The sequence below is a fragment of the Rutilus rutilus genome (genome assembly GCF_951802725.1).
Source record: "Rutilus rutilus genome assembly, chromosome: 2".
Lineage (NCBI taxonomy): Eukaryota > Metazoa > Chordata > Actinopteri > Cypriniformes > Leuciscidae > Rutilus > Rutilus rutilus.
In genome coordinates, this window is record NC_140210.1 from 32,354,974 (window position 1) to 32,377,577 (window position 22,604).

The 22,604-nt window shown below is 39.1% G+C and overlaps 1 protein-coding gene across 3 annotated transcripts; it reads left to right on the forward strand.

Moving 5' to 3' along the window:
* Positions 1–4,496: 4,496 nt before the first annotated feature.
* On the forward strand, positions 4,497–21,762 carry galnt7 (UDP-N-acetyl-alpha-D-galactosamine: polypeptide N-acetylgalactosaminyltransferase 7). 3 transcript variants are annotated; one of them, XM_084393716.1, is made up of 13 exons: positions 4,547–4,993; positions 6,891–7,339; positions 11,240–11,406; positions 14,703–14,833; positions 14,915–14,994; positions 16,277–16,459; positions 16,623–16,805; positions 17,745–17,862; positions 19,372–19,494; positions 19,628–19,846; positions 19,951–20,049; positions 20,138–20,266; positions 20,801–21,762. In XM_084393716.1, the coding sequence occupies exons 1-13, from the start codon at positions 4,868–4,870 to the stop codon at positions 20,936–20,938; spliced, it is 2,145 nt and encodes a 714-aa protein (XP_084249842.1). In that variant the 5' UTR covers positions 4,547–4,867; the 3' UTR covers positions 20,939–21,762. The 3 variants fall into 3 exon arrangements, with proteins under 3 accessions (XP_084249840.1, XP_084249842.1, XP_084249841.1); XM_084393714.1 differs by lacking the exon at positions 16,277–16,459 and having other exon boundaries at positions 4,497–4,993; XM_084393715.1 differs by lacking the exon at positions 16,623–16,805.
* The last annotated feature ends 842 nt before the right edge of the window (positions 21,763–22,604 follow it).

Below are 22,604 nucleotides of genomic sequence, written 5' to 3' on the forward strand. Positions count from 1 at the left end.
CCCGGGTCATGGAGATACATTAACACGGACTTGAACCCCGCTGATGATATCACTCGCGGGAAGACTCTTCTTGAATTGTCCCAGCCAAACTGTTGGAGTCAGGGGCCTTCATTCTTGTATCAGTCCTCAGATCACTGGCCAGTGAACCCCTCAGTGCACATAGAGGAACCAGATGAGTTGAGAGCTCAGACCTTCTGTGGCCACATGTCTACTATCAGCAGTGATGAGCCCGATCCTGCTAAATATGATACATGGACTGAACTACTGCAGGCTACATATCAGTTCCTTCATGGGGCGGCTGCTCCAGCTATGTCTGCCGTCGACCGTATTGAGATGGAGACTACTCTGCTAAGAAGGATACAATCCGATAGTTTCCCGGAAGAATTAAAGGCACTTAAACAGGGCAAACCAGTCCATTCAGGCAGCCGTTTAAGTGCTCTAAGCCCTGAATACGACCAAGCATTAGGCCTCATTCGGGTTGGTGGTCGATTACGCAAAGCAGAGAATCTGATTGAAGGCAGTCTTCACCCTGTTGTAATTAGCCCTGATCATCCTATCACACAGCTGTTGGTGAAGGATTACGACAACCGTCTGCACCACGCTGGTACTGAGAGAACTTTTGCAGAGATCCGGAGAAATTACTGGATCTTACGTGGTCGACAGGTAATTAAGAAACACCAGAAACACTGTGCAGAATGCTGTTTGTGGCGGAGCAACCCAGTTACACCAATGATGGCCGATCTGCCTGCTGCGCAGCTCCGGATCAACAAACCCCCGTTCTGGTCCACTGGAGTCGACTGTTTTGGGCCTTATACAGTGAAAATCGGCTGCATATGGTTCCAGTGATCTTCTAGGCCACCGCCGTTGGAGACATAGCCAAATCCTGGCAGACCGGTTCTGGAGCCAATTCACTCTCCGGTACCTTCCTGACCTTCAGCGCCGCCAGAAGTGGAGGACCCCTACTGTTGACCTCAATGCAGACCAAGTGGTTATGGTAGTAGATTCCCAGCTTCCTAGGGCACTTTGGCCCATAGGAAAGGTCATTAAACTTCATCCCAGTGGAGATGGGACAGTTCGTTCAGCGGATGTCAAAATCAAGGGGGCAGTTTACACTCGTCCGGTTACCAAGTTAGTACCTCTCCCCAAAATGCCAGAGGACCACGTGTGCAACAGGGACCTTTAACAACAGCAGGGACTTGTACTTCTTCTACACATTCATACATGAATGTGGGGGCGGCTGTTGTGAATTCCCTGCTGTGAGGAGGTCACGTCACAGCAAGCTGCTTCATACAGAGTCTGAGGGACTGTTTGCGCATGCGCAGTACTGCGTGTTCGGGGAAATTTTCCTGTGTAGTCAATAGTTGGCCTTCTACCGACAGTCCGTGGTCTTCATTATTACTTTGTACAACAGTGTGCGTCGGTGATGATGTAAGTTACATGATGAGTAGATGTTGTTTATATATTTGAATGTGGCGTGATCTATTAATATTACCGGGGTAATATGTTTATTTGTTAACTTCCTATTTAGCGTGTGTTGCTGAGCCCCGTGAAACAGACAGCCTGACATGTAGTTAATTACCCCACATTTTATTTCCTTATTCTACTGTTTATTTAGCTGTGTAGCTTTGTTTATTGAGGCCGTTAATATTTTGACGTTAATGTGTCAAATTACTGATCGTTAGTTGTCAGGGCTTTCTCAGTTTAGCTTGGTCACGTGACCTACCCGTGGCGCGAAGCTGTGGTGTTGCTTAATGATCCTACACTGACCCCTAGTGGCGATTTGCAGTATTACACACTGTTCATATCTGTTGTAATTCATGTTATTTTATCATTATTACCATTGATGCCACTGAACTTTAATTAGTATTAATATTGTTTTACTGTTGTTATTTTCTGCAGGCATCACAAACCACACATACACATATTACAGTGCCCTGTAAAGTTGTAAAAGACCAATAAATTCATCTAAAGGAAAGAAGTTGCTGCGTCTTCTCTGACCGGAGGATTAGGCCAGTATACATACAGCCAGCATTTCATCACCGCAGCTGTTCCGTTACACCTAATGTCGGGTTTGCATCTCTTCTCTTTATTCCAGAGCATTTGATGTTTTTTATTGATTATCTTTGAAGTGATTATGTAATTGGCATGATATATTTACCTGACATAATAAATTGTTAACATCTGATTTTATTCTAACGGACTCATTATTTGCAGTAAAGAGTTAAAAGGAATAGTCAAACATTCATTCACATTTAATGATGCACATATATCATTAAAACCTTTTAATTTATGGAGTCAGATGAAATAAGGAGAAAATACAAATGAGAACATGTATTTCATTTAATCAAAAATACTTTGCCACGAGAAAAGTAACACGCAGAGACCTTCCCCGCTACTCGGATGCCTACATTGGACTACAACTCATGGAAAAACACTGCAATACATATGAATTGCTACAGTCACAAATCGATAATGTAAAAATAATCAAAAATACTTTGCCACGAGAAAAGACAGTAACACGCAGAGACCTGTAAGTCTTCCTGGCAGAACTTATGCTAACGCTTTCATTTATGTTTACCACAGGCTTTATTTGACACATAAATCGAAAAACCCCATTCTAAAACCCCATTGGAAAATCTCTAAGGAACCAGCGGTGAATTAGTCTTCCGTGTTCTGACGTCATACCTGCACCACTCCATGGCTTCTGTGTGTGAGATGCCATGCCATATAGTGCGAGAGAGACACTCTGCACTGAATGCGGATTCAGTATTTACATTTTACATCCAATCACTGTCTTCCAATGCTTCTTTAGAGTCTTAATTTTCATTTCAGGAGGTCTTAAATTTGTTGACAGAAAAACAGAAATAACAGAAATCACAATGGCTTGACGTGACCAATAAACTTCAAAAGGCTATTACTAAAGGCTATTAGACAAAATAAACGTGAGCACTGCATGTTTCAAAGTAAAAACACAATGCTGTTGCACGTTCTAGGCCTACTCGCACTTTCAGAGCAGTTTGCAATCACCAAATAGCCCATTTTTATGCCAAGCGATTGCTAGATCTATACTGATGAATTATGACTACTTTGTTTAATTTATGGTGTTTATATCATACCTGTAAACTCGTCACATTTCGACTAGGGAAGTTTCTTTTTCATCTTAGCGAATTATGTGACCCTATAGTAGACACTGTATTGAGCTAATCCAACCTCTAACCCTACCGTCACTACAGCGCCGACTAGGGTCACATAATTTGGTGGTGGTCACAAAATTTGTCACTACACCGGTGTGACCGCATGCCGCTATAATTCTGCTGTTCCATAGAGCCACTCACTGGTAGAGAGTGAATTTACATATTCATATTCACACAGTGTTGTAAATGCTAACTGGAGTATTGACACAAAAAAATATCAACATAATAAATAATTGACAAGGGGGGGCAGGGCAGGGGCCTCTAGTTCTCTTAAGGCCCCCCTGTTTATAATAAATAGGGGAGACCAGGGAGTGTTGTAACACGGGGTCAGTTGTAACACTGTCCGTTTGATAAGTCAGAAAAGAGCTGATGTCATCAATATCATACACTTGCGTAACTTTTTTGAGCTCACATGAGAAGTGGCATGTGAATGTGAGCAACATTGTACATTTTATGAACAAAAATATTATTAACAATAATCAAATTATCAAGAATTTTATTTATTTTTTGGACTAGCATTATCTAAAGTAGCTATTTCTCTAGTTTAATTTGATGCTTTGCATTCATGCTAACTTCAAACCCACATGCTAAAAACAGTAAGCTAAGACTGTTAGGGGTTGGGATAGTTGTAACAGTTCATTAAAAAATGTTACAACCAACCCCATATGATAATTCCAGTTATCAATCACATTCCCTGTTAAGATAAAATCATGTGAGACAATAGTTTTTGTGCTAGATTTAAAGTCCTTAAAGAAATACAATACAATGTTTTTTGTTGCTTTAAATTGCTCACTTTTTTCAAAACTGGTTATACAAATGTACATACAGCAAATTTTCAGCAAATCACCTCTCATTGCTACATCTATCCCCAGCCTGTTACAAGTTCAACTCACCCCCAGAAGTGGGTTGTGTTGTAACAACGGAACTCTTTGTGTTTGACATTAACACATAATTTGTGATAGCGTTGTACACGCCCATGCTGTGACTTATATTTGTAGCTGACAAATGTGGCTCATCCGTGTATCAAATTTTGAGAGAGATATAGCACAAACAACCACTGAGTTACTGATGCTCAAACAAAATGTGTTACTTTCATCCCCGGTCTCCCCTATACTCCAAAATCCCGTACAAATGAGAATTGTCCATTTTGATTTCATTCCGACATCCAGAATACTGATCTCTGACCCTTGTTCATCATCTCGGTCTCTTCAAAAACGATAAGAAGAGTTATGTGTGCGTGGCACAAAGCGAGAAGGGTTTGGCAATAGTTGTGCGTATAAACGCCTATACTGCAACACTTGTGGAAGTCTCCGCCCCGCACATCTCTACGGGCCTTTTATGTTCTATCAATCATTCCGCGCACGTCCGTGTGTGTTCATTCACACATCCGTGTGTTTAGACCTCATGGCTGTGTGGTGCGCGCTCGCATGCACGCAACTGTTTGCTTATTGTATGACTTTTTTTCGTGACTGAATCATAGAGGATAGTGGGAGTTTTATTGAATAAGGGAGCAGACAGAAGGGGGGGAGAGAGCGAGAGAGAGAAAGAGAGAGTGAGAGGAAAGGAGGGAGGGATTCGATGTGTCCATACAGACTGCGGAGTGTTTATTTATTTGTGCTAGATACCCTTTTTCTTTCTTTCTTATTATTTTTTAACTGATTTTTTTTTCCAAAATGAGGTTAAAGGTTGGATTCATCCTTCGAAGTGTACTGGTCATCGGCACATTTTTGGGGCTGGTTTTGCTTTGGTCTTCCCTGACACCGAAGGCAGGCGACGATAACCCGTTCGCTGGCGTAGTGGTAAAGTATCACTTTAATGGCCGTTAGTTATCTGGAGACGAGGGTGTTTTCGCTGTGTTTGCTGTTAATTTCACCATGTTTTAGTATTCAGGTGGGTCGGCTAGCATGATGATTAGCATGCTAACTGCTGCGGTTGTCATGGAGATGAGCAGCGAGAACTGACCGATGAATTGAATCAGACACAGGACGTTTTTATTAATCTTGAGAAGTATTTAAATATGTATTTCCATTTAAATTAAACTCAAAACGCAGATATGGACGTCAGCTACTAGCATAGAGAGCTAAATGTCGCTGTCAGTGCCTACATCCTCATAAGTAGCAGCAAATTCAGCGAAGAACCGGAAGGTCGTTTCTGTTGTTATACTGGTTGCTTAAATTTGAGACACGCATAATTAATTTAAAATAGCAGTTATTTAATATAAAAAATATATATGTTAGGTGATCAGTCTCTAGATGGTTTGCTGTATCAGTAACGTTACTGATTATGGACTAACGTTAATGGTGTCTTCGAGATCGAATAGGTGGTCGATATGCTTGCAGACTGAATTAAATGATCAGCTCGAGATGAATAAGTGTACGTGGACACACATTTCTTTGCTTTCAGAGGAGATTGCACAGAAATGCAAGTGACACGTGGCACATTGACACCTTTCTGTCAACACCAGTCTGGTGTAACGTTAGTTTGGCTTCTCTCTGTGGTATTACATTCTCGCGGATTTATTTGCACTGCATTTGTACGGAGCATACATTATTTGTACAGAGTTTCTTCTTTGTTTACTCATTTCACCTCAGGTTGTCTTTTTCATAATGGGTGCTTTATGTAGGCTAAATGTTTACTTGAAAGTGCTTGTCTGTAAACCTGTCATTTGAAATAATACTTTGGCCAATACTTGTAGTGACCCATGTAGTATGATTCAATTAGCAAGAAAATTGAGCTTCAATGTTATTCAAATGAGGCTCAAACTGAGCAAAAATAGGCAATTTGGTTCAATTTCTATTTAGATGGTCAAAAAGTAATATGAAATTCTGATAGCTTGCAAATCAGTGAGATTTTATGACAGTATAGCAATTAGCAAACTACAGTAAATGTCCATCTTGAAATAGTATTACTGTAAATGGTTAGTTCACCCAAAAATGAAAATTATCCCATAATTTATTCACCCTCAACCATCCTAGCTGTATGATTTTCTTCTTTCAGCCGAACACAATCGGAGTTGTATTAAACATATCCTGGCTCTTTATAATGGGAGTAAATGGTACCAAATTTTTTTTTTTAAGCCCAAAAAAGTGCATCCATCCATCACAAAAATAATCCAGGACGTTAATAAAGGCTATTTGAAGTGAAGCAATGTGTTTTTGTCATAAGTATTCATATTTATTACTTTTATACAGTCGAAAAATGCATCGCAATTACAAAAACGCATCACTTCGCTTCAGTAGGCCTTTATTAACCCCCTGGAGACGTATTGGACTACTTTTATGATGGATGGACGCGCTTTTTTTGGCTTAAAAAATTATACCACTAACATTCTCACATTATAAAGCTTGGATATTTTTTTTATATAACTCCAGTTGTGTTAGGCTGAAAGAAGAAAATCATATAGGCCTACACCGTAGATGGCTTGAGGGTGAGATTAAATTATGTGATAATTTTCATTTTTGGGTGAACTAACCCTTTAACAGCATAAACGCTATTTGTTACGTTTACTTTATTAAAATCATTAAAGAATTCACAACAAAAAGTGTAAAATCGTTTGTACCACAACCTGAGGGGGAGCATTTCAACGGAATTGTACTTGCTAAAAAAGTATGAACTATCAGCCAGAGGGCAGAAAGCATGTAGTAGATATGGCTTTATAGGGTTAACATCTAACAACAAATTTGTCTCATTTTATAGGTAGGAAGAGATGCAGATAAACTTCTGCAGCCCATCCCTCCCAATAATGACATGGTTGACCAGTTCAAGCCAGTTGTTCCTTGGCCCCACGTTGAAGGAGTTGAGGTCGATCTGGAGTCTATCCGCCAGAAAAATGGTGACAAGCCAAACCCTGAATTAAGAGCCCAGAACCAGCAGAATGTCATTCAAAAGCAATACGTCACCTTCAAGCCCCACACCAATGTTTTTAGCGAACCTGTGTTGAAGAAAGGGATTCTGGGCAACTTTGAGCCTAAAGAACCTGAGCCTCAGGGGTCCCCGGGCGGACCAGGAGAGGGGAGCAAACCGTTTGTGTTGGGACCTGAGTACAAAGATGCGGTTCAGGCCAGCATTAAGGAATTCGGATTTAATATGGTAGCCAGCGACATGATCTCCTTGGATCGAACTGTCGGCGACTTGCGGCATGAAGAGTGAGTATGACGACGCACGTCACTCTGATTTCAGAATTTATTTGGGTGTGTGTGAGGGGAGAGTTGTGGGTGTGGTAGCAACCTCTGTTTTTTAATTAATTTTTTTGGCAATGTTTTGCTTCATTAGACATTAACCAGTTGGTCCTCTTTTGTTTCAGCATGTACTTGACTACAGTAGGCTATCTATTTATAAAATAATTTACATTTATTTTTTAGATGCTCAGACCACACACTATAGATAGACAGTCAGGTTTGACATGTTGACTTTCTGAGTTATTTTTGTGATCACACCCAGAAAGATGAAAACGATAAGGACACACCCTTTCAAACGAGTTATTTCAGGTGTGTAATAAAGGAAGAAAAACGTCCTTTTGAGCCACGTCATTTTCTATTTCTCCTTTATTCTGTACACACACACACAAACTATGGTAATCCTTCATTTCTCACATAAATTTCACATCATTTTTGTCAGGTAAGACCATTAAACATAGAAGTACCTTGGCTTGGTGTACCATGTATTGTAAACACCATGTAGCCTATGCAAATATCGAAAAGTACCTTCAGATATAAACACTACTGTGTTGCAGTACATTAAGGAATGTATCCTATACCCTTTTCACTGAAAGGATGGTTAGTACTGGGTAGATAATGTGCTACACTCTATTACTAATGTTCCAGACATTAAATAGGATCAGCATTATGGCCATAATTCAGCCACCAAAATGTTGTTTAGCCACGTCACAGCTGAATGATAAGCCGCAGTCTCTCTCATTAACTCCCCTCCAAGCTGGAAAGCTGGATTATCTGCCTGAGACTGCTTTATGAGTTCATACAGCTTCAGAAATGTCCTACCTGAGGCTTTAACAACAGCTTCAGCTTCATATTTGACCACTGTCCAGTTTCAACTGTCCAACTCATTTTCTCTTTCGACAATAATATTATATCGTTACATTTCACGCTTGGTATACATTGTCATTGGGCAATAGTTGATGGTATAAAAAGCATGCAGTGTTTTCACCATCTGCAGTTTAATTATTAGTGCATTTTATAGCGCTTTGGTCAGTGCTGTTTCTTTTGCAGATAGCCTGAATGGTGGCTTTTAAAGGGATAGTTCACCCATAAAAGAAAATGCTGTCATCATTTACTCACTTATTTACTTATGCCATTCCAAAACTGTATGACTTTCTTTCTTCTGTATGACCTTAAAAGAAGATATTTTGAGAAATGTTTGAGGGTGAGTAAATGACAGAATTTTTAATTTTGGGTGAACTATCCCTGTAATGAAAATTTGATTTAACTTGACCAGCTTATTATCTAAAAATTATATTTATGCATATTGTCAGTTTGCTTGTTCCCTGGAAATTGAACACATGACCTTAAAGGTACAATGTTGTGTCCTTTGAGGTACATGATCCTAAATATAACCAAATTCAGTCATGCTCATTCATTCAGCTGTGTTGTAATGCCATTGCTACATGTTTTGACTTGATGGCAGGATGCTTTTAGTACACAAATTTGCATGTTCTCTCAAACTCCAGCTTCCTTCAGGAAAAACAAATTCTTTTCTAGTAGAGAAATCTGGATTGTGTCTGGATCCAAGTTAGGGCTGAAACAATAGACACCACTGTTCTTTGGTACAGGCAGGGTGCAAAGGTTTTCAACAGCTTATGAACTTGCAGTATGGCACTAAATGTTCCTGGGAAAAAGAGCACCGCTGATCTTTGGTGGTATTATTATTAACATTGGTTAGTAGGCAGGCTATATAATATATATGGCCCTTTTGAACTGATCAGTTGTGAGCCCGCAGGTGTGTGACTTCTCAGAGTGCAGCAGAGCTCAGATATATTTGTAACCTTTCAGAGACGTAATTATGATCATATAGATTGTAGCATGATTACGTTATGTTATTTGTATTGGTTGTATTTCCTTTGGCAAACTAAATTGTTGGCGAGTGTTTTCGGTGATACCAACTTTTGTCTGAAGATGTCAGTGTTTACACACTTTGTTTCTTAGTAGTGATGTTTTGCTTCATTTCATAATTTAGTCATGCCTTCCTCATAAGTCAAACACACTGCAGCATGTTAGTCAAGTCAAGTAAGAATAGCTTTATCAATTTTGTAATTTAAATATTTGTTTGTTGGCACATACAAGTTTTTTGAGCCAATAACTTCCCTTTTGAAAAAGACAATGCTTATTGGTCAAGAATGCATAAAGTCCCAATTATTAGCAATTATCCTGAACTGTGACAAAAGGAAGCAGACGAGGACACATAATCATCCATCTATTTATTCTAGCCTATACTATATAACTATATATATATATTGCAAAAAAAATATTTCGTCAGAATTGCATTTGAATGGCCGTCAATGGAAAATGCTTTTTAATTGATGAGTAAAATAAGGTGAGTGGTTTACATTAACTTGTTTTGAATTTGTTTTGAAGACTACAACCACCACAAGGATCCGGGTTGACGTGCTTCATGATTCTGACAACCATTGTAGTTCTTCTAGAATTTTTTTTTTGGCTACTATTTTTAAAACTCACATTTGACGTATAACTGTGTGTAATTTAGCCTATATTGTAGAGCAAAACATGAAAGTGTCTTCAAGTGATCTTTGCAAGACCCTATTTTAGAGAGAGAGATAGCTGCAGGTCGATATAATGGGCGTGTCGAAAGGTGAATTGCTTTAACAGAAACTAACCCCTAACCCTACCCTACACCCTGACATACAGCTTTCGCTACCGAGGATAAAAACCTTTATCCACACCCCAATACCTTTCATCACGGCAATGATGCAGTGGAAATTCTCAAGGGACCTCATGATGAATCGGCCCTCTGAGTTGGCCTACAAATGGACGTCACAACCGAACAGCTCCATTACCTCAGAGATTCAGTGCTAAAATAAGCTAAAACATTTAACTAAATAGAATCCATGTAGTTTAGAAGAACAGTTAGTATTAGCACTCGGATGGTGACAACGTGTTTACAAGTAGCGCAACACACCTTGATCTCCAGTGAGATTGAATGCCATGGGAGTGAGTTGTTCTTTCAGTTGAGTGGCTTTACTGTGTTATGTAACACACAAGTTAGGCCTCTGCACACTTAAGAACATTGAAACCTAAGTCTGATGCTAAAAGAGGTTAAACCACCTTAAGAAAGAAAGTATTGCTCTGGCAGTGTGTTGTGTTGCAGGCAGGAAACTATATTTTTTTACGGTTTTGGGAGGGAAATTGTGTGTTTTAATCACATGCATAGGCAAATCTATGTCCTATTTACTTAAGACATCAAGAGTTTCCTCATCAATAGATTTTCTATTTTCTAACCTGATCAAACTTTTACTTTAGAATTTCTGTTTGCACTATGTAAGAACTTGTACATATATTAAGCCCTAGTGCAAATAACCCACCTGGAACCTACAAACAAAGCCAAATTGTTTGTGCATGCATATCCTTCAGTTTCATAGCTCAAACAGGTGCCTCAAATATATTAGAGGTGTCTGGAAGCTCAAACCTTCATAAAATAGCATGAAGTTTGTGCAATTCATTCAACAGCATTTCTCCCCCAGTCCCACACACAACTGTATTATTTACTGCAAGTGAATGAACGTGGATAAAGAAACTTTAATTTCGAGCTTAGAAAGAGAATGAGGAAGTGTAACTGGGCATTGCTTTCCCCCTGTGCGGAGGAAACCGTGAGCAAAGTTGCTGTTTCCTGTCTCACAAATGTCTTTCACTGGATAGAGGTGCATGCCAGTGTGTAATAATCTACCACTAACACATGATAAGCGGTGTATTCATGTGCAAACCCGTGAACAGCAATACAGACCAGACACGCACTTGTAACAGCAGCGTTCACTTCCAGTATAGAGTGTGTTTCATATCTGTTTATATTGTCTGCAGGTGTAAATACTGGCACTATGATGACAACCTCCTCACCTCCAGCGTGATCATTGTCTTCCATAATGAGGGCTGGTCCACCCTGATGAGGACGGTGCACAGTGTCATCAAAAGAACCCCAAGAAGATACCTGGCTGAGATAGTCATGATTGATGACTTCAGTAACAAAGGTAGCGTGAGCATTGAGCATTGTTTTCATTTCTTCATCAAATACTCTAAATGGCAAATATGAATAGCAGTCTAAATAGCACATGTATGTGGTTTGCACATTTTTTTTAACTCAGCACAGTGCTTGTGCAAAAAAAAACAACACATCAGGTCTGACGACTAAAGTCATATTTACACCACAAACATGGCAAAGAAAAAGTGCACTGATGCTGGTAGTTTTTTAATGAACAATCACAAAGGAACTATATCTATATCTTAGTGACATTTCACAGTATTGTGACAGTAGCTCTCGGCTATTTTCAAATCAATGTAGATGTAGCAACTGGAAGTAGTGTCACTGGTTTTTATGTCCCTTGCACATTTTATTGTTGCAACAGCCAAGCAAACAGGCAATAATCAAACGCACTTTCCTGTCCTCCTCAAATACCAATAAGTCTGAATCGTTTTATTTTATTGGTTATTGCATCCCATTTGGTCATTTAAAAGAAACTGAAAAAAAAAGATTCACCAATTCATTTAAGTAAAATGTGTTCATTACTGTTTTCTACTTAGAACTTTCTAGTTTTAGTGTATTTAGTGCTAATTAATCTGAAAATTAGATTAGAAATTAGAAAAATATAATATCATCTGCCAAACCAAACTGACCCCAAAGAACTAGCACTGATCAAAGCCGACTGTGTTGTCGGCTCGCGTCGCCTGCGTTGGGGAAAAATATATGTGCTTGAACACAGCAAAAGGACTACAGGCGACTGTCTGATAGGCCTAACTGTCTATTTAAGCAGATATATTCGTCATTCAAAAAGAGAAAGTGAAACTAAGACTGCAGGTATACAAACCATAAACAAAGCAGCACTTGCTGACTTTTTTTGCGCACGGTGCTCGATGGCCGACCGTCGGCTTGGTGTGTCCCTGGCTCTAAAGGCGGGCATACACTGTGCGATGTCTGTGCGATTTCAGCAAGGTACCTACTCACACTGAACGAGTAGATCGCATGCGATGTAAAGCCAAAGCTCAGGATTTATGTGCTCACACTATACGGTCCGAACGTCGAGCTGCGACTTCACTGCTCACACTACGTGTGAAATATGCACGAATCAGCGCGATAAACCCCCGGGTTTGTGGACATGCCGGGTTGCGCCTATAGACGATATCATGTAACGAGATATTGTCAAAACAAGCATCAGCTATCAATATCAAGATGATTTAGCATTTCCAATTTATGTATTAAAATATAATAATAATAATAATAATTATTATTATTATTAGGGAAGGCCTAGGCTACTTTTATTATTAAATTGATAGGCTATTATAATTAAATTGCCACGCAATAATTTCATAGCGCATCACCGCATAACCAACGGCTGTGAGGATAATAAAATATTACACAGAAGCTTACTCCTCCTCATTGAAAATTGTCTAAAACATTTAGGTCGATTACAATGAATTATAGGCATATAATTAATTAGTAACAGTCTATAATATGTCCGAACACTGCAATAATTCATCAATGAAAATTAAAAACAGCTTTATTTTAAAAACATTGTTTAACAAATTAATACAATTTATATAGCGCTTTTTCTGGGTCCTCAAAGCGCTTCACATATGGAAGGGGGCGAATCTCCTCAACCACCATCAATGTGCAGCATCCACTTGGATGATGCGACGGCAGCCATATACTGCGCCAGAACGCCCACCACACACCACACACCAGCTTACTGGTGGAGAGGAGACAGTGATTAAGTCAATCAGTATATGAGGATGATTAGGAGGCCATGATGTACAGAGGCCAATTGGCAAATTTGGCCAGGATGCCAGGGTTACACCCCTACTCTTTTTCGAAGGACATCGGATTTTTAATGACCACAGAGCACCTCGGTTTAACGTCTCATCCGAAGGACGGTGCTCTTTTGACAGTATAGTGTCCCCGTCACCATACTGGGGCATTAGGACCCACACAGACCACAGGGTGAGCGCCCCCTGCTGGCCTCACTAACACCTCTTCCAGCAGCAACCTGGTTTTTCTCAGGAGGTCTCCCATCCAGGTACTGACCAGGCTCAGCCCTGCTTAGCTTCAGTGGGCAACCAGTCTTGGGCTACAGGGTTGATATGGCTGCTGGGAAGAGTAAGAGTAAGATGGTAAGAGTCTGGCCAAAGTTCCCAAAACCCATTCACTTGGTACTTTGGCAGCAATATTTGTTATGGCTATCGGCAACTATTTTGGGCATCCAAGACTAAGTCCTATCTACTTGAATAGGGAATCCTGAAATCTCAAAAACTGCTTGCCACACTCACATTTAAATAACATTCAAAATCTGCAACAAGATCTGGGATGAGCTGTCCCATAAATGTTGTTTTTTTATGGTTGAATATGAGCAAACCTAAGCAGTGTCTCAGGACACTGACTGTTTCTATTGCAACCAGAGCCTCTAACAGCGGCTGCAGTGATGTGAAGACTTAACTTCATGTACGTATGCGGATGAATTGTTCACAGTAACATGCATTTAGTAAATCAGTAAAAAAAAATTGTTTTCTTGTCTTCTAAATGCTCTGGGATTTGCATGTTCCGGCTGTTTTGGGTTGTGACTGTCTTTCAGCTGTTACTGGTTTTTCAGGTTTAAGGAAGTGATGAATGGCTTTAGTTTTTGATATCTCTCTCATGAGAGTCTATTCTCTACTCATAAGTGAAAGAGACATATCTTTGCCACAACCTGTAGGCGGTCTGCCTGAAGGCTAATGCTTAACGCCTGTTCATTAATATGGGGCAAGCAGACTGTTACTGAATGGAGATCATTACTCTTTAAGAGATCGCTCACAGGGGAACTATGAATAAATGCAGTGCTGCAGAATTAGCCGATAAGAATCGATAAAGAGCGTATAGGCTCAGAATGTTTTATGCGCTTTCTAGTAAAGGTCAGTAAAACTTTGTTCATGTTGCACACAGTTTCGATTTGTTTTTCAAAGGCAATCTTTAGGGCTGACTGTCTGCACTGTTATTTTGCAAGTGGTCAAATCGGATCCGCTTGCTCAGACACAATCGATGTCTGCTATGTCTACACTGGCTGCTGTAGTAGTGTAGGTTTGAACAATATGCCAATAACCTTCTTTTACAACTGAATAGCCAGGTATAATTAACAAGTGCAGGCAGAAAGCTGAAAAGTTTGCTATTTGCTCATGTTATGTCCCCATGGAGCTCATGAGGTGATTTGGACAACATAAATAAAAGAAAAAAATTGATGACATTTTTGTGTCTGTTAGTGTAGACAAAGCCTGAAAGTGTTTGTATGTGTTCTCTGTTTAGTTCATCTTAAAGAGAGGCTGGAGGAGTATATAAAACAATGGAATGGGTTGGTCAAACTGTTTCGCAATGAGAAGAGAGAGGGTCTGATCCAGGCCAGGAGCATAGGAGCCCGCAAAGCCACACTGGGACAGGTATGGGCCCCATTATTAACATGCTGTTTAATGGTACTACATAAATGTACCTGTCTCACATCGCTGTGGTTCTGTCCTCAGGTGCTGATCTACCTGGATGCTCATTGTGAAGTTGGGATAAACTGGTATGCCCCACTGGTGGCCCCCATTTCAAAAGACAGGTATGACTTAAGCGCTAGGCCGGTTTTGTGCTCACTAAAAAAAAAGAGACTTTGAAGATAGATTTATCTTTTTTAAATATTTAAAAATGGTTTAATTGGCTTTCTAGAAATGTTCTCTTCCTATTCATGTTGGTTTCATATTTAAAAAAACACAAAAACTTGTTTTAAAAGAAAAGTTTAAATTTAATGAATTTAAAAAGGTCATGTGGTGTAACATAAAAGTAAAATGTAGGATTTACCTTGCACCTCTTAATTAGACCTGGAACGGCGGATCAGTGTAATCTATTATTTAGATTATGCTCTGTTTATGTTCATTCCTAATACACTGTCGTGTTTCACACTAAACAAAAATAGATACTAATGGCTAGTATGGCAGCGCCACTTATTATAAGCCTATACATTATTCAGCAACAGTAGCAAAAATGGCGATATCCATAACATTGGAAAGTTTTATCACAATTGACAGCGTGTTGTTAAATAAAAGGGGTCCAATCAAGGCGTGAGTTCATCTATCTGATATTTTAAATAACCAACAAGGACTTTAAATGCTTAGTAGCCAGTAACCAGTTCAGAGAGTATGTTTGAGCAGCGCGCCTCCGTCTCCTTAAGTGAACTAAACCCTTGATGATGTGCAGCTCTCACATTATATGACGTGGCAGACAACTAGTTGTCCAGTGCGGTTCCGTTCGTTCAGCGTGCCTTTTTCGTGAAAAACAAAACTCTGTATGAACACAACTAAGCGGTGCTGCCTTAATAGCCATTAGTATCTGCTCTAGAGTTTAGTTTTGTGTGAAAAATGACAGCGGAATAGGAATGAACATAAACAGTACGTAATCGACATAATCCATAACGTCGACACATCGTTCCAGCCCTAATCTAATATAAGTCATTGTTTTGAAAATAGATTTTAAAAGATATTTTTAGGCAAACGCATTTTTTTTTTATTTTTTTTTTAATAAATATCATGAATTAATAAATATCATTAACTTTTTTTTTTAAACACCCATTCTGAACTAATCTTGCCTTGTCATAAAAATATAAAATTATTTAAAAGACTTTAAAGAAGGGCTGCAGTCTCCTCTATGATATAGAGAGATTTTTTTCATATTGGTTCGACCACATGACTTTTGGTTTTGTGGACAAGTTATTCAAATATTAATATATATACATATATATTTTTTTTATATTATATTTCTAGTACACTACACAGGTGTGGTATTTTTTATTATTTTTGATCTTTACCTAAATGTATTGTTAATACTGTGTTGTGTTAATGTTGCAGAACGGTCTGCACAGTACCGTTGATAGATTACATAGACGGCAATGATTATACCATAGAGCCACAGCAGGGCGGCGACGAGGACGGCCTGGCGCGAGGCGCCTGGGACTGGAGCCTCCTGTGGAAAAGGGTCCCTCTTAGCAGCAGGGAGAAGGCTAAGAGAAAGCATAAGACAGAGCCTTATCGGTAAACTTCCACCCTCCTATAAGCATGATCATTAAATCCATTCTGTCTCTCTCTCTTGTTTTGTCTCCCCCACCCTTTTGTGTGTGTGTACTGTATGTGTGTCCATGTTTGCTTGCATGGACGTCCCCCTTGTCTCTCCTCCATCCTCTGTGGCCATGTTCAGAACGGTGTGCACAGTGCCTCTCATAGATTCTATTAACGGCAAGACTTATACCATCGAGCCCCAGGGGGGCGGGGACGAGGATGGCTTTGCCAGAGGAGCATGGGACTGGAGCATGCTTTGGAAACGCGTGCCACTGGGTGGCAAGGAGAAGCAGAAGAGACTAACTAGAACTGAGCCTTATGGGTAATTTAGAGCTATAATCTTGAGAGCGGATTAGGGCTGACCACAACACGCATAAGTGGAGAGACTGTCTCTCTTTTGTAAAGATTGGTGATGGTCTGCTTGTCTCTTCTTTTTTAACAGTTCAGCTCTTTTGATGCTCATGCTGCATACTAACTGCTATTTTAATAAAATACTTAATATATTATGACTCCAGTATGGCTGTTCTGTAGTCGCTCAACTACTAGATTTAGAAACTAACTACTCACAGACCTTGCTTCTGCTTCTCTTTGCATGTAGTCTCCATTTTCTCTTGTCTATCTAATCTCTTCTGTGGTAGTGACTTGGCATAAGTCTACAACCCAAGTGTGCATATACGTGTCACCAAACAAGGGGAAGTGTGTATGCTGTTGCTGCTTGAATTTTAACTAGAGCTTCATCTTTACATTATGCTATTTTCTGTGCACTCTTCTGAAAAAAATGATCTCTGATGTGTGATTCTATGGTTAATATAATGTAAAAAGAGACACCAGAATTTTGCAGAATTATGTAGGCGCTGAAGACAGAACATGGACAATTTTTTTTTTTTTTTAAATGGCACATCCTGATAGTATAATTGAAACGTCTTGATTGGTTGTCAGCATTTTACTGCTTGGTTTGGTGTCTCTTCGGGTTTGTTCACGCTGCAGGGGAAATCCTTTCTTTTTTTTTTCTTAAATTCCTTTTTTTTTTACATATATAATTTTTTTCCAAAGAGTAAATTCATTTTAGTCAACAGCCATGATGTGCATATTTTGCAGTTTGTTGTGTCTGTCACTGTTTTTCATTAACTCAGACTACAAAAAACTAAATTGATTTCAGATTTGTACTGCCTGTCTGAACAAGGCCTCGTCTCTTAATGTTGTAAAATAGCGTATGAAAAGTAAGGGGTGAACATTCCTTATGAGTGAATTTGTGTATCAGGTCTCCTGCCATGGCTGGAGGACTCTTCGCAATAGAAAGAGAATTCTTCTTCGAGCTGGGCCTCTATGATCCAGGCCTTCAGATCTGGGGAGGAGAAAACTTTGAGATCTCCTACAAGGTAAACTTTTAGATATAACTTTTAGAAATTGGTAGTGGTTTTGATTGAAAATTTGACTAGATATTTTCCCCCACAGAAGTTTGCATAAAGGTTAATTATGTGTTCCTAAGTTTGTTTTAAATGTATGGTAGGTAATTTTTGGAGAGCTAGCTTTGAAAGCATGAGATCCCACCCTCCCTTCAGAGCGTCTACAAAGCCACACCTCCTCCAAAACACAAGAAGCAAACAAAAGCGTCACGAGAGACGGCGTTAAACCACCTCATGTCTCAAAGCGCACTATTAAAAAACTTAAAGCACTGACCTATATCAGCTGACTGCTGCAGGTTCATTTCACCATTGATAGTGTTGCCATTGAAACGTATGAATTCGAATCAAGAACCACTCCGACTATAACGTCACAGGTTTCGATCTCTTCCAAATTACAGTGGTTATGGCGTGAACTTAGCATAAACTTGTTGTTTTGGTTCAGGAGGAACTGTAAAAGGTGGCTGCTGTTTCTGTTGCGGTGCTCGGTGACTGACGTCTGTCTAATTCGTAGCATGAAACGTGCTGATGTTGTGTGATGTCTGCACGAGCAGGGTGTGCAAATACATATGCTAACAGGCAGATATGACATCCTATCATTGCATTCGGACCGAATAAACAAACATTTGATGGTCCTACACCATTCACAGACAAGATATATATACATATAAAGTTAAATATTTACACTTAACTTAGTGATTGCTATCAGGATGTAAAGAGACTTTCAACCAGCATAACAAAAAAAAAAAAACTGGAACAAATAACCTACCCTGCCTTTAAAATCGGCATGAAACGGAAGTTGTGATAGTCTTTTCTTCCCTATTGTGATGCATTTGGGTAAGTGAAACAAAATGTTTTGTTTAACAGAAATTGATTGGATGGTTGGATCATTGTGGTTTGCTATTACGGTGATCTCATGCAAGTGACAGGTTGCCCTCGAGCTGGTAAACACATCATCACAGAAGAGAACAAGAGATGGGTTATAAGAGGGAGGGGTTATGTTATTTTGATTAAAGAACAAACAATAACGATGTGCACAGATAAATAATTGGTATTCCATAAAATGTTCCATATTTTGATTTAATGGTGACTGTAAGATTGATTTGATTTTGTTTGTTTATCGTTTTGAACGACATTATTTCCGAATAATGATCTTTGTCAAGTGTAACACTTCATAACTCAAACTGACTGCACAAACATTTTTCTTTTGTAGTCGTGCTTGTGTTCTGTCTTTTCAGCTGGCTCTACCAGCAGAATAATAAAACAATTTCTACTCAAATCAATGCTTAATGCCCATGTTTTTAAGTAACAAAAGTAAGGAATAATAATGTACAGTCAGAAATACAGTCATTACCACAAAATAAACTTCTTCAGGGTGATATTTCTTCTACATTAATTGCACCGAGCAACATAGTTAGCCAACTTGAGCAGTTTGTTTGTACGTGGACACTTTCTGAATCCCTGCCATGTGTGTGTCCTGCGTAGATATGGCAATGTGGTGGGCAGCTTCTGTTCGTGCCATGTTCACGGGTGGGGCACATCTACCGTCTGCAGGGCTGGCAAGGAAACCCACCTCCTGCTCATGTAGGCTCATCCCCCACACTTAAGGTCAGTTTTACTCTTTTTTTATTCTATAATCAGCCCTTTCTGAATCTGAAAACAAAACTGGGTCGAAACTATACTTTACTGATACACTTTAATCCAGTCTGTAACCTCCCCTCTCCTTATTGGCTGCATGTAGAACTATGTGCGGGTGGTGGAGGTGTGGTGGGATGAGTATAAGGACTATTTCTACGCCAGTCGGCCTGAGACTCTCACGCTGGCCTACGGGGACATCAGCAGCTTGAAAAAGTTCAGAGAGGAACATCGCTGCAAGAGCTTCAAGTGGTTCATGGAGGAGATTGCCTATGACATCCCTCTACATTACCCACTTCCTCCAAAGAACGTCGAATGGGGAGAGGTGCAAATATGTAGTTATTCAAGAAATGGAGAAAATGCAGTTGATTAAAGTGATAGTGAATGTTGTGGAATTTGCCATTATTCAGTCGCTTTTTCTTTCGATAGATCCGTGGGTATGAGACCAGCTACTGCATTGACAGCATGGGCCACACCAATGGTGGCAATGTTGAGATTGGGCCTTGTCACAGAATGGGTGGAAATCAGGTATAGGGAAATGTTTTAGCAGCAGTACTTTGCTTTGACCGTTCTTAGAACAAGTTTTTGATCTCGTTTCAATTTGGCATTTCTTCAGCTCTTCAGAATTAATGAAGCAAACCAGCTCATGCAGTACGACCAGTGCCTGACGAAAGGAGGAGATGGATCTGCCGTCATCATAACACACTGCAACTTGAACGAGCACACGGAGTGGAAATATTTTAAGGTATGTCACAACAGGTATCAAGAGATGAAAACATGGTTAATGTTAAAATTGTATTATTATCTGTAGAAATGATCATTTCAAGTCTCTTATGTTCACCAAAGCTGCATTTATTTGATGAAAAATACAGTTATTATTACAATTTAAAAAAACTTTTCTATTTTAATATATTTTAAAATGTAATTTATTTCTGTGATGGCAAAGCGGAATTTTCAGCATTATTACTCAAGTCTTCAGCGTCACATGATCCTTCAGAAATCATTATAATGTGCTGATTTTGTGCTTTTCTTGTTATCAATGTTGAAAACTATTTTTTAACTGTGTAAAAGTCCATTTTGATCATTTTTAAGGCATAGTAAAACATAAAACAGTTAGTTAACAAACAGTCACAATTACTAATATTTTATACATGAATACATTAATAATGCTGTAGTTCATGATACCTAATTTATTACCTTTATTATAAATTGTTAGCAAGCTTGATTCCGTACCTTTCTGTATCAATTGTTCAGTTAACTTTTCCAACTCTTCTCGTAGGATCTGCATCGATTCACACATATACCTACAGGGAAATGTTTGGATCGCTCTGATGTATTGCACAAGGTTTATATAACTGACTGTGACAACAATAAGAGCTCGCAGAAGTGGGAGATGAACAACATTGTGGCAGTCTGAGGAGCTGGCTTTACTGTCTCAAATGTGCTTCAAGGAAAACCACTGACTACAGAAACATGTTTTACCAGTATGTGACTAATGAAGTTTTAGTCTTCGCCACAATAACTGAACTCTGATCATATTTGTTTTTTTCTCTCCATTGAAGACAATGTTTACATCGGTTCATCCCCAGTGTCCGTTGCATGGGTTTTTCATTGGAATCTGTGGATTGGAGGGGTCTACCTAACAGAATGTTTTTATCTTTTGTAGAATGTGCACAATGTGTGCTGAGATAAATTATCTAATGCCACTTCTGTTGCTGCTCCATTATAAAGTAAAGTTTGTCCATCAAGTACTGGGATGCATATATTTTTTTAACACTGGAACTTCGTTATGTTTGAGATGTCAACCTGCCACTTGAACTTTTTTCGTCTTTGGCACAATGGCACATTTTTTGCCACATTCTATGGGTGAAGAATGGGAGTCGAAAGACAAGGGAAATGAGGACACGGGGTCAACAATGAAAAAAAAAAAAAAGTGATGCATTTATTTTTGTCTACTGCATAAATGTTTGGTTGGTTGAGGGAACATTTGTTTACTTGTTTGTGAAAATCATTGATTGATTATTCTATTCATGGCCAAAAATCACAAGCAAGTGGAGCAAAGGTATGTTTTAAGGGCGGGAATGATTGCAATGTGTAAATTTATGTTTGTTTTGTACAATGTAAATATGATTATTTCTAAATTAACATTTTGAGATATGGTGGGTTTCTGAATGAAGGTGTAAATATCTAACTTATACTGGCTGTTTTCTCAAGAAAATAAATGGAACATTTTTACCAGTCTGTTGCTGTATTAAAGTTTTTGTATATTTTGCATATTTCAGCCATTTAGATGATCACGGGAATTAAGTTGGCAATATTTTTTGGTTTCCACATATTTAAAATTATCATTATATATATATAAACTTCAAGTTATTAGTTGATAAATTGTTTTCTGAGTTTGTGAATTTTAAGCACCCCCCTTTAATGTAGAGGTTATTTGTTTGCAGTGTTCTTGGAAAGTGCCTGCTAATGTGGAAGTGATCCCAGTATACGGTTCATATGCAGATTAGGTTGTTCAAGGCAGTAGACTGAGCTTTTGGATGCAGGTGAGCAGATGTCAAATGTGCGATATACATCTATTGTCACTGCACAGAACAATACACCCAACCTATACAGCGGACCACGCGTCACATGACCAAGCAGAAGGACATCTCAGCCCAAACATAAATCATTAATGCACTTAATCATAACTCTGGTTACAGATGAAGTTACATGTGCATTTATGCCTCTTATTTTTCAGATCAAATTATTCACGGGTGAGATTAGCATTTTCTTCAGGGTAACCTGATAACCAGCAATTAAATCCAAGTAGAAACAAACCTCAATATAAAGGGATAGCTCACTCAATTTTAATTGTCATTACTTGCTCACCCTCATGTTGTTCCAAATCTGTACGAGTTTCGATCTTCTGTTGAACACAAAAGATATTATGAAGAATGCTGTTATCTAAACAGTGGACAGTAGCCATTGACTTCCATAGTAATTTCTCCCTACAATGGAGTCCATCAACTGTCTGGTCACCAACATTCTTCAAAATAATAAACTCATACAGGTTTGGAACATGAGGGTGGAGTAAATGACAA

Excerpts from the sequence above, each read along its gene's own strand:
- galnt7 (XM_084393716.1), top strand. The coding sequence starts at position 4,868 with ATGAGGTTAAAGGTTGGATTCATCCTTCGAAGTGTACTGGTCATCGGC. Across the intron at positions 4,994-6,890 it reads ACCCGTTCGCTGGCGTAGTG|GTAGGAAGAGATGCAGATAA; the intron begins GTAAAGTATCAC and ends CTCATTTTATAG. Across the intron at positions 14,834-14,914 it reads GCAAAGCCACACTGGGACAG|GTGCTGATCTACCTGGATGC; the intron begins GTATGGGCCCCA and ends TTCTGTCCTCAG.